The following is a 20,290-nucleotide window of genomic DNA, read 5'->3' on the forward strand; positions in this document are numbered from 1 at the left end:
AAATCAATTTTTACTCCCAAGGGAAACCTAGGCCCCTTGGGTGCTAGTTTAGTTGCCAGATCTAAAGATGGTAGCATCTTGGCATTGTACTAAGAGGGTGGCAGATGGAATGAACAATCAAGTTGAATGTTTAGTTGTCATGGAAGCAATGGTGTTGGGTTTAAGGTTGGGAGCATATAAGCTTCACCTTGAGGGGGACTCCCAGATTGTAGTCAATGGTATTGCAAAGGGGGTTTTGGATACATGGTATCTAGACACGCATATCAAATAAATCATAACCTTGTCAAGTGAAGTGGAGGAGTTCAAGATCTCCCATGTGCCTAGGGAGGCCATTTCCCTAACCAATAAAATTTCTAATGTGGGGGTGGTGGGATCATTGTAAGATAATTTTGAAACTTTTGAAGACTTCAATTATATCCCCTCTTTGGACTTTGATGTAGGAGCATCCTTGGGTTATTGGAAATCTTGCATCCCCAAAAAGATATTTGTCGTGTTTTCTATTTTTTTAGTTATTTGTTTAACAATTTTCTTTGGCAATCACTTGATTTCCCTTTCTAGGTTCCACAAAGTTAACTTATTATTGTAGACCTATCTTGGATCACTATCCTATGTTCACAAAATTTAATGCTATAATTGGTTGGAGTTGTGCTTCATCTCCTTGGGTATTGATTTCCTATGTTGTTCTTCATATGATGAGTGCCATTTGTTTCAACAAGGTTCTGTATCTAAGTGTTAACTTATAAACACTTAGATATAAATAGTTGGATAACATTTGGACCTATATCTAAGGCCTCCAAAGTTATCATAATGTAAATTATGTATCTGGTCATTAATTCATTGAGGGCTAGTCCTATATTGTACAACATGTTTCCTATTATTGGAGATTGTGAATTCAAAGCTAACTTGTGTGTCTAGATGGCTATATATGTAATATAATTATGTCTTGTAAAGATGATGATGGGGAAGAGAAAGGTGATAGCTCAAGAATATTGGAGTCAGTTTGCAACCTGAAATGCATTGGCTGTAACCGGAAGACCTTACATCTTGGCATGTATCTTGTTCAATTGATGTAATTCAAGATCTGTTGTTAATAAAAGAGTTTGTTTCCAACCATATCTTGTTATACTTCTAATGTGTTAAATTTGTTGGGGGTTTCATCATCTCCTTTGGGGATGCACCATTCTTGTATTGCATCAGACTTGGACATGTGATTGCTCAAAGTATGATTCCAACCCCTGGGAAATTATGATCACTTGTCAGGAAGTGAGCCTTTAAGAGGTTTTGTGACAATCTTTTAATTGAAGTTCCCTTTCCCATTAGCTTATAGTAACAATGCAATCACATTGAATAGCTTGCAGAGAGTTGGCGTGGCTTCATGGAGCCTAATTTTCTTTGCGAACCATGGGAAAAATTCCCTCCTTCGTTTGGTCAATCTTTGTGAAATGACTCCATAATGTCATAAAGCTAGACGTAGGGGAGTTTTGGGAAGTGATGTTCCTAATTTTTGGTGAGGAATACTTAAGAGCATGATTGGAGGCCATGTTCTAATCTAGATATTTCTTCATTGTTCCTGGCTTTGGGGTTGATGGTAGCTAAATCAAAAGAGGAGGTTTTGCAAGTGGTTTGAGAATGCTTGTAACTCAAATGGGATGGGAGCTTTGAAGGAATAATCAATAGGGTTGAGCTGAGAATAAGGTTGGACATGTTCAATGGCCTTGGACATCTTATTGGGGACAAGTTAGGAGAATTACAACCTCTTTTAGTATGGTCTTCAACTGATCCACTAGAAGCTCATTTTCTCGTGGCTCGTTTAGGGTGGTGTAAGTTGTTGTGTTTTCTGTAGTCTTGTGCTTGATCCCGAGATGAGTTTGTGGTGGCCCCTATTCACAAAAGGAAGGTTACCCTTGTGAAGTCAGGGGCTCCTCTTGATCTCTCTATGAGAGTGGACGTCCACTAGTTCGACGTTAGTTTCTTGGCAAGAGTTGTGGTGGTGATAATGTGGAAGTTGCTTTGGGAGTGGAAGGAGGTCATATGCTCATTTATGTGGATGTCTTGCTATTGCTAGATCAAGGTGATGCTTCTGGTGGTGCTGGTGCGATCAGAGGCAAATCGACCTTGAGTGGGGGTGGAGCTGACGAATTCCTAAATCTCACCTGTGACCAAGCAACTGTTTGGTTTATATGATTGCGTGTCGACTGTTGCTCCTTTTGGCAAGGATTTTTGATCTATTTTTTGTAATAAGTGCCATGTTTTCAAGATGATGTATCATTGATGGGTTTGAGTAGTTCAATTTTGGGGGTTTTTGGGTGATGATACTATTGGCCACATGTTGACTACTCCTTTTGTCTTCAGTACTAACAAAAAATAAATATAATCTTTTAAAATATTAATAAATAAACTTGTAATTCATTAATTGTACAAAAAACAATGCAACATGCCAACATGGTACATTATGTCCTCAAATTGTGTTTCAAAGACTATACCTGTTATGCCATGATTCAATACTTATAGCTCAAATAGTAAGCATAGGTCTCCATGCGACTGCTAAGCTTATTTTGACTAGTAGACACTGCTTCATATTTTTAACAATTATTTGTGGCGCTGATGACCCCATGCTTATGAATTTTGGTTGCCTAATTTGTTTGCAGCTATCTTAAAAGCTATTTAAAAATAAAATCATCAAATAAAGTGATTTGAAGAAAAATCTAGAGACAAATAAAATGAGGGAAAACAAATTGTGTTATTTTCCCTAATTAGAAGTGACTGCTTATTCCCAACTCCTCTTTTTTGAATGCTTATTTTCATTTTTTGAAGGGTCATTCCTCCACTAAAATAGATAGAGATTCTATTTTATCCTTTTCCGATCACTTAAACTATACATGGAGCAATTTGGCTGCTTAAAATTAAAGAGAAATTGGAGTTGAGCATCCCCACCCATTGGCACATGGGGTAAAAACAAATTGAGCGCAAGCAATGAACTTCGTCTTTCAGGACTATTCTTTAGCGACGTAAGAAACGGACATCAAAATTTGAAAAATCCCGATGCTGCGAGAAACTTCGAGAAACACCCTCACATGAGCGAAAAACATATCAACAGCACGAATCTCACCAAATATTTGTGATGTTTTATCGCAGAAGGGCTAGTGGTCGAGTTCCTGCAAGTCCAAGTCGATTCATTAATTATACGAAATTAACTCCGTACCGAGGCTTGAGCTTCTCCAATGGCAGCTGCACTTGCAGGTGCATCGCTGTCACTACACAAATCGACCCTGCCAATTAACTTTCCTTCTCAGAAACTTATCAGTTCAACTAGACCACGGTATTTTTTGCAGAGGGTAGGGCATTCTTTTGACAGAAGCAGGACCGAACGTGCCTTTATTTACCCACTGGCACGCCGGCAGCATTTGCCACGCGGGACACCCAGCGAAGTTGCTGAAACCAAGTCCAATTTCACATCTCAGGTACATTGGCTTTCGTTTCTACGAGCACTTACTTTATAATCCTTCATTTACTTTCGGTTGGTGAGCTGGATTGTATAATCAAATAGATGTTACACAGTGGTCAATGTAGGTTGGTTTCGAGTGTACAGTTGAGAATTTTGTGCCCACTGTTGAGTGGGCTTTGCGGTGAATGCGTGAATGAAGGAGTTTTAGTGTTATCCACAAGACCAAAAGTTAACTAGGGAGCAAGAATTATATCTTGAGTCATCTCTATGTTATTGTTGATATTAGCTTTCTGATTACGATCTTTATTAGAAATTCAAAAAGTTGGTTTAGACAGCCGTTTTCAGGTTGCTCTCAAACTGACCAAGATATCTTAGTAAGCAGCACGTTCAAAGATAGATTGTCATTGAGTTTCAATTACTCCTTTGCTGCAGAAAGTACACGTTCTTTCTTCCAATGCTCTGGGAACTGTCCAGTTTTTATACCTTAAATAATGTAACCTAGTTTTTGATTGCACCTGTGACAATCTAGGCTTACCCTTAATTATCACTTGCAGTCATGGTCCCAAGTGGGATTGAACTCTTTTACATAATGGACTTTTTTGCTCATTCGTTTTGTCCACTTGAGGATCCTGATTTTTTATCACAATTCTTTTTATCTCTTCATTAATGTTGGAACGTTTTGGCATGTCAATGTCCCATTTGTTCAACCACTGCTTGTTTTTTTCATCCATGTCTTCTTTCTATGGACTAGGTTCTCCTTGACAACTAGCTTAGGCCAGTGGTGTTTATTATATTCGTTAACTTTATTTTGATAGATTAACAAATAGATTACGGCTAATGTCTCTATGGACATATGCTTGCTTCAGCCAAGAGAATCTCATACAAGACTATTGATTTGACTTTGAGTCTACTAGTAATAAGATGCTTGTTTGTTCTTTCTATTTGTTTTCATTTGTGATTTGAAAGGCTGCTTCCCCAAACTTCGTAATCATAGAGCACAATCAGTGTGGTCAGCAAGCCAAAAAATCATTTTCCTGGTTTTCCAAGCCCATTACTCTACTTGTCTACGTCTGTTTTGCAGCCAAAATGAAGCTCTCCAACCCCCTCGTATCAGTTTAGTTCTAAATATCTCCCAGCTGAGCTTTTTGTGAAGATATTATACCGAGTGGAGAGGTACCGCTTAGATATTATGGTACATGCACCCAAGTCTTTCTTGTAAATCAAGGTAGAATAGAGTTTTTGTACCACATTTAAGGCTACCTCTTGTGGATATGGATAGCTAAAAAGTTGTGGTGGGTGTTTCTAAGGAAACTAAGGAGTGTTTTTAAACAAGTGGTGCCACTCAAATGTTTCTTTCCTTCTCAAATTAAATGATCCCTCTTTTTTATATATATCATTTGAGGGACTCACAACACTTCATTTCATGTATTTTGAGTCTTTGACCATTCATTTAACTTAATTAAATTTTTATATATTTTTTAATATTTTATTAATTAATGATTTCAAAATAAAAATATGCTTCTTGTGGATAGCATGTAATGTTCCCGTTATAAAATAATTCATTAATCAAACTATTGTTAATGAGCCGATTGATTTAATATATCTCGGATCCTTTTTGTTTTGTTTTATTTTCGTAATTTGTATTGCCATCGGCTATCTTTGTACACCCTTGGAAAGTTTTCCCCGACGTGTATTTAAGCACGACTTGTAGGTAGTCATTGGATATGTGATTTGGATTATTTTTCTGTATTGCGAATTCTTGTTGGAGTTCTCTATTCACCATTTCGGAAGTGAAAGACCTTCCCTATTTGGTTTATCCGGTTTCGGTGAGATTTGACCCTCACCCTATTCCATCGCTTGTAATACTTCATTCGGACTTGGCAAATCAGAGCATCATCTTTTGGTAAATACTAATCGAAGGATACTTGTGTTCTAATTTCCATTATTATTTGATTCTATCTAACAAATTTGGATCTATAAGTTTAGATTGCATTATTGAGTTTTTCTTCCATCTACACACCCTTCATCTTTCTGCACTCCAAGAGAATAGTCAAATAGAACAATACATCACTGTATGGCATCCTTGTGTTGCGTACGACCTTCCTCTATTGCATAATATAATTGACTGTACGACCCCCCTGTTGCATGGAATCTTGACCGTATGGCCTTCTATTGCATAACTATTCATCCATGTTGTACTTCTTCTCCGCCACCCCACCGTACAACAAGTTGCTCCATTGTACGACCACCTTAGCTTCCTCATCGTATGGCTACTCTTACCCAATCCACCGTACGGCCTCATCCACTCCACCCTATCTGTCAACGCACTGTCACTAAGTAATTGTAGGGCCTCCTCATCCCTCCAGTATCGTATGGCCCACAATTCAACTACACTGTGCAGTCACACAGTGTGTGCATACTGTACAATCCTATTGGTTTGAGGTTGGTCGAGTCACCACATGGCGGTCAGGAACTTTACAGTGGTATTAGAGCTTTGATCCTGCCAGCCTGTGAATAGTGAATGAGAGTTTATAGCCGAAAGAGAAGAACCCATTCCGTTGATAGAATGGCTGCCGAACCGGAACCCACAATTGTCGAACTCGTGGCACTATCGAGAGAACTTGCAAGGAATCAGGCACAAATCAATGATACTCAATGACTCATGGAAGAAACTCTCAAGAAGTTGGTAGACAATAAAATTTATCCGGTGAATAAAATGGTCATAGCGTGGACTCAGTGTCGGGTAAAGAAAACCCTCATCCATCACGCTCTCGACCTTCCATGTTGCCTTTTCCACCATGGATGGAGGCACCACACGGAGGAAAGTAACTGACCTTTGAAGAAATGCAAGAATAGCTAAGAGAAGACTGAAAGAATGCAACTTTTGAGGAAGATATATCCTACAAAGATTATGTAGATTTGAGAATGAGATATTCAGGAGGCGAAAACAGAGGATATTTTAATGATGATCTCAGGAGGAAGTTGAGTAAAGTAAATCTGTCACCATTTGTTGGATCTGGATCCATATTTGCGCAAGCATGGGTAATGAAGACAGATACTTACTTCCAGCTTAATCCCATGCCAAAAGAAGCAATTAAATTTGTGGCCTTACACTTGGAGGGAGTTGTGCATGAATGTTGACATCACAACACCATCATATTGGGGCATGATCAAATAAATACCTATGCAGAATTCATTGAGAGATTGATAGATCGATTTGACGGAAAAGCTCCGGAACTCAATTTCAATGATTTGGCACAATTGAAGCAAACTGGATTGGTTGACCAGTACATTGCATAATTTCAGAAACTCTCTGTTTTGGTCACAGACATTTCTGTAAGAAGACAGATAGTGCTCTATATGGATGGACTAATAGAACCACTAAAAGGTTGGGTAAAAAGGTTCAATCCTACCACCCTGCCAGAGGCTATTAAGAAGGCAAGGAGTATAGCATCATTAACGTCATCCTTACGAAGTTACTTACATTCCAAACCGTTGATGTTTATGAGGGACAAAGATAATAAACCTTTGCCTAGGAAGCTGTCATTGGATGGAGCTATTAGACAGGAGTTTCGAAGGAAGAAACTATGTTTCAACTGTAAAGGACCATAGCAACCTGGGCACAGATGGCTTGGAAAAGGAAAGATCCACAACATTGAGGTCATGTTCGATGATGAGGACAAACAGGAAGAAACACCCTTTGAAGACAACCAACATCACGACGACACTAACATGGCTAGTTTGAACCGTACGAAAATAATTGCAGCATTGGTACGATGTGGAGGAACTATCGCCCTATCCAGTAGCCTAAGGTGCACGATTTTTTAGGTATGGGGAACCCTTCAAGGACAAAGAGTTATGGTGATGCTCGATAGTGGAGCCACTTTGAACTTCATAAACTCATCTCTGGTGAAACGAAGAGGTCTACCTACAGAGACACACGTAGGATTTCCGGTCAAGGTTGCCAGAGGGACTCTTTTGCCCTGCACACACCTTGTTCCTCAACTAAGGATCACAATGGCGAATCACACAGTGATTGAGGATTTCTTCATAGTAGACCTTGATGATATGGAGGTCATTCTAGACATATAATGGATGGAGACACTTGATGAATACACTCAGAGCTTCAAACAGATGGACTTCACTTTTGTTGTCGCTGAAAAGAAGGTCATTCTCCGCGAAATGGCAAATGAAGGTCCGAAGGAAGTTTCTACACATTGGATGGAGGCAATTTTTCAGCATGATGACGTTGCTTGTGCTGCACATTGTTTTGTCTCGGCGGAACCTATAAAAGGGCAACAGACATCTCCCCAGAATGATGATCTCCAAAATATTTTGAGTGAACATGATAAAGTTTTTATTGACATTCCTCTTGGCATTCTGCCTCATCGAGAGTTTGAAAATACTATCGATTTGGAAGCTGGAGCCAAGTTGATCATAACCACACCTTGCCGCCATCCCAAGATATTCAAAGGTCAAATCAAAAAGACTATTTAGGAACTGCTAGAGAAAGGATGAATTTGTCTTAGTTCTAGCCCCTTCGTGTCATCATTAGTATTGGTCAAAAAGGACAGGACGATGCACATGTGTGTGGACTACCGTGTGTTGAACAGAAAAATAATAAAGAATAGATATCCCATTCCAAGGATAGATGAGTTGTTGGATGAATTGCATGGCGTAGTCTATTTTTCAAAAATAGATCTCTGTTCCGAATACCATTGGATCCGCATGGAGGAAGACATGGAAAAGACAACCCTTTGTTGCCACTATGGGCATTATGAGTTCCTGGTCATGCCGCTCGGATTAATGAATGCACCTGCTACATTCCAATCATGCACGAATCGCATGTTCAACAAACAATTGCGTAAGTACTTGCTAGTATTTTTTGATGACATTCTTATTTATAGCAGGACATGGAAAGAGCACTTGAAGCATCTGGACGAAGTCCTACGGATCATGAAGAATTAGTCCTTGTTCACCTAGCAATCCGAGTGTGAATTCGGTATGACAAAAATATTGTACTTGGGGCATGTTGTCAGTAAATATGGAGTTCAAGTTCATCAGGAGAAGATTCAAGCTATCCTTGATTGGCCTCCCCTGAAGCCACTCATGGAGTTGCGAAGATTTTTTGGATTGTGCAGTTATTACTAGAGGTTTGTAAAAGAATTCTCTTAGCTCAGCGCCCCATTAACATATTTGACAAGAAAGGGTTCCTTCCAGTGGAATGAAAAGACACAACTCACTTTTGATAAGCTGAAAGAAGTAGTGGGCACTTGTCCCGTTCTTGCATTGCCTGATTTTGCTCGATTTTTCATTCTGGAGTGCAATGCATCTGAAGAAGGCACTGGCGTGGTACTAATGCAAAATAGACACCCCATAGCCTATGAGAGCAGGAAGCTTACGCAGACAAAACGCTGATATTCCATTTATGACAAAGAGACTAACCAAGTTCCGACAATATCTGGTGGGTGCCAAGTTTGTTGTTTGTACGGATCACAATAGTCTGAGATTTTTTTCGGAGCAATGGGACTTGAACGAGAGGCAACAAAAATGGGTAATCAAGGTTCAGGCCTTTGATTTTGACATTGAATATGTGAAAGGAAAGAGCAATGTGGTTGCAGGTGCGTTGTCCAGAAAATCTGCTATTTGCTTACTAATCCAGATTTCAGTTGATTGGAAAGCACATTTGTTTGTAGAATATTCCAAAAACACATTTGCCTGTGAGTTAATGGATGGCAACACCCAGGATGATCGGTAGTGGTGGATGACATCATTTGTTATAAGAATCGGATATTTTTAGTGTTAGAATCCAAATTGAAGCAAAAAATCTTGAAGGAAGACCATGATTCGCTCTTGGCAAGACACCCGGGCTTCCTCAAAACTTATAGATGTCTCAGGGAGAGGTTTTCATGAAAAGGTCTTAAAGGAGACGTATTGCAATATGCAAGAGAGTGTGTGGTCTGCCAACAGAACAAATCTGAACATACTCTACCTATTTGGTTACTGCAACATCTGCCAATTCCAGAACAAAAGTGGGAAGGTATCTCAATGGATTTCATTACTGGACTTCCCAAGGTGAAAGGAAAGGATTGTATTTACATGGTGGTTGACAGACTAACAAAGTACGCACATTTCTTCGCCATCCCCTTAGATTTTTCATGCCACACAAGTTGCCGATCTGTTTTTAGAGAAGTCTTTCGTCTGCACGGGTTACCCCGAAACATTGCTAGTGATCGGGATGGGTGATTCATGAGTATCTTCTAGACAAAACTGTTTCGGTTGGCAAGGACAAAATTGTTACCAAGTACTAGTTACCACCTTTAGACAGACGAACAGATGAAGACTGTGAATAAGTGGCTCGAAGGTTATCTCCGGAACTACATTTTTGGCACAATGTGCATGGGTCAAATGGATACACCTAGGAGAATATTATTATAATACCATGTACCACATGTCCATCGAAATGGCACCATTCAAAGCTCTAGATGGGTACAAACCCCTTTCTTTCATTGACATAGTTCTAGGTGACAGTCGTGCACCGAGGGTGAGGGACTAGCTTCAAGAGGGATAGGACATCCTTAGATGCCTGAAGGAAAACTTACGAGCACAAAATCAACAAAAAATGTACGTTGATAGACACCGAATGGAGAGGAGTTTCAAAGTAGGGGACTTGGTCTATCTCAGGCTCCAACCATACCGACAGTCCTCATTGAAGGAAAAGGGAAAAGAAAAATTGAAGCCACGATTTTATGGCCCCTATCGTGTAGTTCGTTGCATTGGTGAAGTCGCTTACGAGCTGGAACATTCGGAGGGGAGCCGTATTCATAACATCTTTCATGTTTCATGCCTGAAGAAAGCTGTAGGGCAAAATGTCACGGTGGCCACAGACCTTCCACCGCTTAATGAAGAAGGAAAGCTCATATTGGAACCAACTGAGATCATCGAAATACGTGAGAAGACCCTATGGAACCACATGGTGAAGGAATATTTGGTGCGTTGGAAATACTTGCTGTTGGACGATGCGATGTAGGAGGGCAAGCACATTCTTCAGCACCTGGCATTGCAATTGCTTGAGGACAAGAAAAATTTGGGATGGGAGGACTGCAATGTTCCCGTTATAAAATAATTCATTAATCAAACTATTTTTAACGGGCTGATTGATTTAATATATCTCGGACCCTTTTTTTTTGTTTTGTTTTCGTAGTTTGTGTTGTCGTCGGCTATCTTTTTACACCCTTGGAAAGTTTTCCTCGATAGGTATTTAAGCACGGGTTGTAGGTAGCCATTGGATATGCGATTTGGATTATTTCTTTGTACTGCGAATTCATGTTAGATTTCTCTGTTGTTCGCCCTGCCCTATTTGGTTTATCTGGTTTAGGGGAGATTTAACCCTCACCCTATTCCATCACCTGTAATACTTTGCTCGGATCTGGCAAATTGGAGCATTATCTTTTGGCAAATACTAATCGAAGGATACTTGTGTTCTAATTTCCATTATAATTTGATTCTATATGATAAATTTGGATCTATAAGTTTAGATTGCATTATTGAGTTTTTCTTCCATCCGCACACCCTTCATCTTTCCGCACTCCAGGAGAATAGTCAAACAAAACAATACATCATTGTACGCCATCCTTGTGTTTTGTACGACCTTCCTTTATTGCATAATATAAATGACATCCTTGTGTTCTGACCTTCCTTTTTTGCATAATATAATTGACTGTACAGTCCCCCTGTTGCATGGTATCTTGACCGTATGACCTTCTCGTTGCATAACCATTCATCCACGCCATACTTCTTCTTCACCACCCCACAATACATCAAGTTGCTCCACCGAGTACAAACACCGTACGATCACCTTAGCTTCCTCACCATATGGATATTTTGACCCCAATCCACCGTACAACCTCATCCACTCCACCCTATCTGTTACCCTACTGTCACTAAGTAATTGTGCGACATCCTCATCCCTCCAATACCATACAACCTACACTTCAGCTACATCGTGCAATCACATTATATGTGCATACCGTACAATCCTATTGGTTTGAGGTCAGTTGAGTCACCACATGGAGGTCAGGAACTTTACATAGCAATCCAATATATCAATCATCGAGCTATCTTGTACACAATTCAAATGGTTTACATGCCTATAGACCATACTTTATAGGGGAGGTATAATTTTAACAAAGCTTGGTAGGGAAGTGTGTTGTAAAATCAATTTCACAACCCACAAATGGTACATTATAGGTTTTTCTAGGGTATATGTGTATTTATGTTTTTTAGTCCTTAAGTTTTATTTCGTTGCCAATTAATACTTTTTGAACCTAGATAGGTATACTTTAGAAGTCTAAAATTCAAATCCATCATTAATGAGAAAGTGAGAGGAATATTCACCTTCATTATTGATTGTCAAATTACCTTTGAAATCATGTGGGACTAATACTTTTTGAACCTAGATAGGTATACTTTAGAAGTCTAAAATTCAAATCCATCATTAATGAGAAAGTGAGAGGAGTATTCACCTTTATTATTGATTGTCAAATTACCTTTGAAATCATGTGGGACTAAGTGTGAGAGTCAACATGTACATCAAAAGTCAAAAAAGGCAAATTCATAGTTGATATCATAAAAATGCTATAGTTCCATGGAGTTTCAGATGGGGAACGAGGAGGCCAAGGACCTTGATTTGGGAATTGTAGGGGGATGATGGTTGGTGAGGGTATGGGGGTAGAGCCCTATGCAGGGTTAAGATACAATATACTTGGTGTCCTCTTTGTTGTAGCTTGAGGTAGAATCTAGGGTGGAGATCTATCACTATAATGTCCTTTTCTTGGACCACCTTATTTTGACCTAAGTTCACAAATCCAAAATGAAACAAAGAGGAAAATGTAGTCAAAGATATAATCCTTAGCCAAGAATTAGATGAGATAAGCTTGTTTGAGAAACTTGTAACCATATTAGATAATATTATAATAATGTAGATATAACTCATGGAATACAACCAATTCTGGGTTTATATATATCTATCCAGATTCCATACAACAAATCTCAATAACTATGTGGGAGTTCAACCATGAGGGTTTTGTGTAATGTCCCCAAATTATGAGTACCCAAATTTTGCCCTAGGTTACAATTTTTACTTCTTAAAATGCAAGTAGAGTTTAGAGATACCTTTCACTTTGATTGAGACCCTACAAACAAGTTAGGAATCATATACTTATAATTCATAACTAGACTTTGTAAGTTCAAAAAAAAAATATTGGAAATGTAAATCATATCAATAGATTGTTTGAACTAATTTTGAGACGACTCAAGAAGTGATAAGGTAGGGTGACTTGATATGGTGCCCTAGAGACCCCCTACCCTAGGTCCAAGAGCATATATACCATTCCTCTTGGCCTCATGTGGTTCATGCTACCCACACGAGGTGGAGTACCTAGTGTCGTGTCCTATCACCATTCTCCTCAATCTTGCCACTTTTGTCTTGCTTCCAATGATTGAACATCCTTATGCATTCTTTTACCATGATAGTGGTCACGGGGAACATTCACAATAGGGTGCCTAGATAATCCACCCTTACTAAGCAGAAATCGGCCTTGCCAATTAATTTTTCTTCTAAGAAACTTAAAGTTTAACTAGGCCACGATATTGTTTGAAGAGAGCCTGACATTCTTTCAACACAATTGGGACTAAGCGTGCCTTTATTTACCTACTGGCAAGCCAATAGAATTAGCCACGCGAGGCACCCAATGAAGTTGCAAAAATTGAGTCCAATTTTCGCATCTTAGGTACCTTTGCATTCATCTGTTGTAATACACCCTCTTTGAGATTCAATATAATAACAATAAATAGAAATAAATAATAAAATGGTTTTAGACTATATCATTAAATGACTAAAGGAAATAAGAAATTATTAATATAATATAATAATCTAATAGGTACAATAACATAAAAGTTGTATTTGTAATATGACTAAATTTTAGTATTAAGTTAATAATCAACAATATATAAATAATAATAGAAGAGATATAAGAAATAGTTGATATTAATATTATATCAAGTGATTCTAAAATGAAATTATCAAACATATATTTGACTTAGCTATATTGATATAAACAATTCTGATTATTATTCACACCAAACAAAGAATTTGATTATATATTGATCAATAAAATCACCAAACAATAGTTGTCGGTTATGAGGCAACACGACCTGTGAATAGGAGGAGTCCATATAATTATGGAGGCACAGGGAGATTTGGGGGGGGGGAAGATTATCAAACACGGGAATATAAAATTGACTGCAGAGATAACATATTGAAAGAAGTGAATAGTGACTTCAAACATGTCATCTAAGAGCACCATACACCTCTCCAATGTGTATAACGTTAACAACAGATTAGAAAAACAACTGGAGGCGTGGACAAATCCGAAAGTCATCAATATCGTCAAAACGAAAAAGACAACCTTGCCAGAAATAGACAGATAGTTGTGAAGTGCAAAGCGCCCTTGACTGAAGGGAAGGATCTGAACACCTGCTAGCATCAATGGTAAGAGGAAACCATTTGTAGCTGGTATTAAACGCAAACAGTGTGACGAGAAAGGAAAGGGATTCTGTGACAAGGAAAGACAACCCATGCAAGAGCCACGGAGTAAACACAATCTACTACAAAGAGGCAAATGGGGAATAAAGAACTCCACGTAGGCACCTAGGGCAATAGAGGAGAGATATAATACATGTATCTAGTCTGCCAACATAATCAACAAAATAGCATTGTGAGTGGTTGGAGGAAGCAACACGGCAAAATACAATAGTCTCAACATTAATTGGTATAGCCACAGAGAGTTGCTGGAACTTCATTGATTCTACACCATTGAATCCTATGAAACCCAAAGAACATTGAACCACATATTATAAATTTGGTAATCAAAATCATCATCTGTAGTTAAACAAACCAGTCAAGGCTAATGTGAAGAAAATGACGAGTGAATAAATAAGTGCATAAGAAGAAGATAGTCCCTAAAGTGGAGGGAAGAATATCAGATCAGATATGGAAGGAAGTATGTTATTTACATGTTAAACTTTGCATAAGACATGTTGAGAGCACATAGCAAAAGAGGACAGAGGAAAAGAGGACATTGATAGGACATCTATAACAATTTAGTGCTGAGATAATAGTGAGACATCAGCTGATTAATCTGAAGAAATATCAAGTTACCTAGCAGTATAAGAGGCTTGAGTTTATAAGTTAGTGATCCCTAAAGAAATAGTTATGCCGTGAATGACATATGTAGTGGAAAATATATATATAGATAAGAGAATAAGAAGTAAAATAAAGATCAACGAAGGGAATACTAAATCAGTGAAGATTATAACAGAGGTATAGTGCAGACTTATAAATTTCTTAAGAGGCCATAAATAAAGTGATACTATTAGTATGTTTAATATACTTTCCAATGACAAATATGAATTATGCAATATGGAAAATTATCAACCATGTTTGATAACCATATAAGAGATAATAGTTCTTGTAGAGATCAAATAAGATCTTGATAAACGGCGTTCATTATGAATGTCGAGTTTCTCTTAAGAGAACTTAAGAGACTAGAGGGCATTCTTGATTGAATGTTGGGATTCCAAATTGGAACCCAAAGAGATTTTTAGAGAATCTCTTAGAGACAATATATATTGTAGTGGTCAAACATATGCATATGTCAGAGATAAGAGACTTGGTAGAGGTGGGATCTCTACCAAGTAGTGTTACCAGAGATCCCAAAGAGGCCTAAGGGAGAAGCTCTTTCTATGACAATTACCTAATCGAGATAAATTTCTCACCAGAGGGTTAGGTGACTGGAGAAAGGATTTCTTCCAAAGGATTAGGAAGGGTAGCTTGGGTAGTTTTTAGAATAGTATTTACTTAAATCCAATATTGCTAATATGTTTTACATACAATTTTCGATATTGTACTGACAAATGGTTGTAGGTTACAACATTCAAATTTAATTCAGAAATGGGGACATTACTCTGTACACAACTGCTCATGAACATATTTATTTCATCACCTAATGGTTTCCTTGCCCTTAGGATTCCATTTATATAATTTTAGTGTCTTTAAATATTCTTCTCACATGACTTTCAGGTAAACCACATTTCTTTACAATATTGAAATGTTTATCATACTGTCTCAAAATGTAGGTACATAAGAATTGGTATGCTTTGATACTCTCTTAAAGTAGACCAATTTTAAATCAGTATGTATGCTTTTGCTTTAGAAAAGTCTGTTTGCTTACTGGTAGTCATCTAGAAGAGGGCTTTGTCTAATTAATGCAATCAGGTTAACATTTCACTATATCTGAATTATCGGAAATGTGCATAAACTTTTTGGGGTTAATAGGAGTTTTATTTTGTTAATTAGAGTCTGATCTGTGTAGTTTTTGGACAGCAGGCTGGAGTGGAAAGTATAGATGACAAAGTTGAAGAAAGTGGCAGTGAACTCTCAGATGGTGCAGATGTTGACCAAGCACCCAGGTCAACTATACAAGCATTGCTGCACTCTTACAAAGAAGCTATTGCTGTTAACAATGAAAGCAGAATTGCAGACATAGAAAATCAGCTTCAGTCTATTGAAAATGAGAGGGATGCTTTGTCGAAACAAGTATCATCATCAAGTGAAGAGTTATTAGCTGATAAAGACAGATTTCTTCGTTTGAATGCAGACTTTGCCAATTTCAGAAAAAGATCAGAGAGAGAGCGGCTTTCTTTTGCATCAGAAATTAAAGGGGAAGTTATTGAGAGTCTATTGCCCATGGTAGACAGTTTTGAAAGAGCTAAAATGCAGATCAAGCCAGAAACAGAAGGAGAGGAGAAGACTAACAACAGCTACCAAAGTATATATAAACAATTTGTTCAAATCATGAGAGCTATGGGTGTCTCCATTGTTGAAACAGTTGGCCATCCCTTTGATCCCACGGTAAGCTTCTCCTCTAAAACATTGAAATTTGAAACCATAGTTTTGATAATCTGTACCTATATTGTCACATGAAGTTGCATCTTATATTTTTACTGCTTATGCTTGTTCCAGTAATAAGTTTTGGAATACTTTTTTTTTCGTTTGACAGATTACTTATGTCTGAAACCACTACACTTGGTTCCAAATTCTCTAAAATACGTTTTAACCAGGCCGTCCACAAGTATTTGGAGTTTTGTATTCACTCTTCACTTGAGGCATTTTTACTTTAGAGTGAGTGGCTTGCAGAATGTCAAACACAAGAGCCAGTTCATTTCCAAACTTTGCAGTCTGTCAACCCAATCTGCTTTATATGTTTGCTCGTCCATGCTATTATCCTCTTTAAGCAATTCGTGTTGGGAAGTACTGATTGATAGCCACTGCATGGTAACTGCCAGAGATTTGCATTGGTGAAGATTGTAACAGTGAGTGCAGAGTTCATGCTTCTATATTGTCATCTCTGACTCTTATGTGTGAGTTAGTTTCAATCATAGCCAACACATTCATGCTACTTTGTTATTGTCTCTGGTTCTTACCTATATGTTGGCATCAATCATAGCTAACACACAAGTTATTTTTCATTTTCTCTTCACCTAGAGAGAATTGCATATAATTGCCCATTACTTCCAAGGATCAATTCTAAGTTGTTTAACTTATAGATCTAGTGCAAACTGTCATATGCAACTATCTTGTTACATGCACTAATGGCATGATCACTACTCTCCACTTCATTCTCAATGCCTTATCTAACACTGCTCCTCTTCACCTACTCAAACACTTTCTCCATTGATTCCAATTACCTTTGGCAAACCATCCTTAAATCTTGAAATCCTTGCTAGACAAAATTGAACATTACAATGCCCCCTCCTGAAGAAGGTCAGTTGACAGTTAAGGTTGGCCTATTATATGGTTTCCCTAGGCCAAGAAATTGCATCGGGGACTTTTGATTTTTTCAAACCATTGCTCTATTGCAAATGGGGACCCCCTCTTTTTCGCTGGTAAGTTTAAGTGGTAGAGCATGTTTGGCAACAATCTAGGATTTAGAAGGCCTTCCCAAAGTATCAAGTGTGAAAATTGAGCAATATGGAAATATTTGACGAAGTGTCAAAATTTGGAAAAAAATGGTAAAATTTGGCAAAGGGTAAAAAATGGAGAAAATTGATAAAATTTGGCTGAGTGAGAAATTTAAAAAAAATTTGAACCAAAGGTATGTAAATTTTGCCCAAGTAATTTGTCTTAGGAGGGAAATAAAAAAGAAAGTTATTGATAAAATCAAATAATACTTCCCTCTTTATGTTGACACATAAAGAGGTAGATTCCACATCTTTATGTGGCGAGTTTGCCCCATAGAGGAGTGGATTCCACTTCCTTAGGTGGCAAGGGAAGGAAAACTTGTCTTATTGGGTGTAGGAAACATCTCATGTCATAAGTTTGATGAAGGAAGAAATAATGCAAAAGAGGAAGGTAGGAAGCTTTAACCAATCACAAGCTCCCTTTATCAAGTTCAAATGGCCTAATAAAGCTAAGGCATGGATCAAAGTTCAAAGAGTGGGCCCTACCTCAAATATGTGATGTCTTTTGGCCAATCAGGTAGGCCCTATCTCAAACGCACGGACCTAGACCTAAATAGGATAAGCTTAAGTTGAAACATATAAGTTCAAAACTCTAAGAATCAGGCCTTATATCTGAAATGTGCAGCCTTTGGCCCATGTGCTATGCCTAAAATCAACAAAATCAGCCCCTGGGCCTGGGTCTAATTGGACCAGGCCATAATTCAATGAGGAAGAGCTTGAATTTGGTCCCTAGACCTAATGTATAGGCTTGATGGGGCCTAAATATGAATGTTTAAAGCCTTACTATGGATTCTGGGCTATAAAATTGCACAACTTGTACTCAAATTTTGAAATAGGGACTTCTGAGATGAAACATGTGTTCCTGATTCGGTTTATCGGGTCAAACAGATGGGTCTAAGTGGGTTAATTTCGATTTAGATATGTCCTCAATCTATAGCGCATGGTCTCAATTTTATAAGGCAGTCAGCAAAATGGTTTAAAAAATGTGGCTCAAAATTCGATACAAACCAAGCCCTAAAGGGGCGGCGTGTGACTTCATTGTGGCCCTAAAATGGAAAGATTTAATAAATCAGACCCTTAACATGAAACGTGTGGTCCTAAAACTTAATATATCTCACCTAAAATCATGGTGTGTGGCCCTTAGTAGCAAATGAGGCGATCCTATCAGGTAACATGTGGCCTAAAGTCCATAACTCATGCCCTAAATTCACATCAATCAGACTCAAATGGACTTAAACATGGCCCCAAGATGTGAAATGCATGGACCCAAATGAACTTAGATCTGGTCCCATCATGAAACGTGGCCCATCCACTTATGCATGAAGCCCCAAACTCTAGTGTGCATGCTTAGTTATGCTTAAAATCAACATAAATCAGATCCTAAGTTTAACGAGAGCAGCGCTAAATCTCATTCTGATTAAACAAGGGCTTAAATATGTAGCCTATGGGCACAAGATTTGAAGATATAGCCCTAAATCTTGGCGCGAGGCATTAAGCCAGGAAACCTAAATTAAATACAATTCATACTAGGCCAAGTATTTAATGAATAAGGGGATCAATTTCAAATATGGAAGAGAGGTCATTTAAATTTAATGCAAATGAGAGGAGATTTTATTCAAATATAGCCATAAATCTGGTGTAATAAATCAGTGACAAAAGAACCAGATCTGATTACGGGTGAATTCAAATTCAAATGGAGAGGAGAAAAAAATTAAAAGGAAGGCCTCTAACTTGTAAGGTCCAGCATGTATAAATAGCCACTTGAAATCTTGTTTTAAGACCACAATTATAATTACTTGGATTCAAATCTAACTGGCAGGCATCTCGAGCTTCCACAGCTGGACAATATTTGAGGCCTTTTTCAAAATCAATTTAAGTCAAGCACCCAGACTATAGCAACAAGTTTGCAGGTTTGTCAGATATTAAAGATTTTAGAGAGCCTCATCATTGGACTCACAAGTTTGATAACCAACAGGCTGGGAAGAAGAAAATCAGATCCCTCCAATTGTGAATTGCTTCTAGATTGGAGCTTTGCCTCCAATTTTGGTCACACAATGTCAGATTCTCTTAGAAGGCTGCAAATAACCATTTTGGAATGTGACGCCAGCCCTATGAAGACAAATCATCATACCAGGCTGAAGCGATATCTTTTGGCCATCAATGAGTATCAAATGAAAGACGTCTCTGATGTGAAAGTAAAAACCAGAAATATCAACAGCAAATACTTTGCAGATCTATCAAAATCAGAAAGTTTTGGGAAACTTTTCCTTTGGATTCACAGTAACAATCAGCCCGGATTTGAAAATCAGACTTTTTTACCAGTTACTTCCAAAGTTGAGTGTAAAGACTCGGATTTTCATTCTACTTAAAAAGCTAATTGTGAGAGTTTTATTCGGGTTAATTGCCGAAAATGGCAATTTAGATGAAATCAAGGGTGTAGAGACATTGTGACTGTCTGAATTCTTGGTGTCTTTTGGTTATCATCAGATTTTTATTAAAATTCTTAGGGCTCAAAATCTATAATTGTATAATAGAGAGGGTTCATGTAGTATGTTACTCAAAATGATGCATTGGATTTAGAGTAGAAGTATTAGAGGCACCTTGATTATTGGGCGATAAAGTTAATTCATTAGGAGGTTGTTATCTTGAAGTAAATTCATCATCAATCACTATGTTATGATTCTGATCTGCAATATGAAAGTCTAACAGATGGAGTTGTATGGTAGGGTGAAAGATAAAAGAAGCTAATGAAGAAAATAAGGT

The 20,290-nt window shown here is 38.0% G+C and overlaps 1 protein-coding gene across 2 annotated transcripts in view; it reads left to right on the forward strand.

Annotated features, from left to right (window-relative positions):
- Positions 1–2,910: 2,910 nt before the first annotated feature.
- LOC149535457 (uncharacterized) overlaps positions 2,911–20,290 on the forward strand; it is an 80,240-nt gene continuing 62,860 nt past the window's right edge. Inside the window, exons 1-2 of one of the 2 annotated variants that reach the window (XM_089804894.1) lie at positions 2,911–3,461; positions 15,894–16,418. In XM_089804894.1, coding sequence (XP_089661020.1) covers positions 3,222–3,461; positions 15,894–16,418 — 765 coding nt within the window. In that variant the 5' untranslated portion in view covers positions 2,911–3,221. Of the gene's footprint in view, positions 3,462–15,890; positions 16,419–20,290 lie in introns of both variants that reach the window. The other variant, XM_089804893.1, reaches the window with a different exon arrangement.

Source organism: Cupressus sempervirens, chromosome 10 (genome assembly GCF_028749045.1).
Source record: "Cupressus sempervirens isolate cs-2001-9-10 chromosome 10, ASM2874904v1, whole genome shotgun sequence".
Lineage (NCBI taxonomy): Eukaryota > Viridiplantae > Streptophyta > Pinopsida > Cupressales > Cupressaceae > Cupressus > Cupressus sempervirens.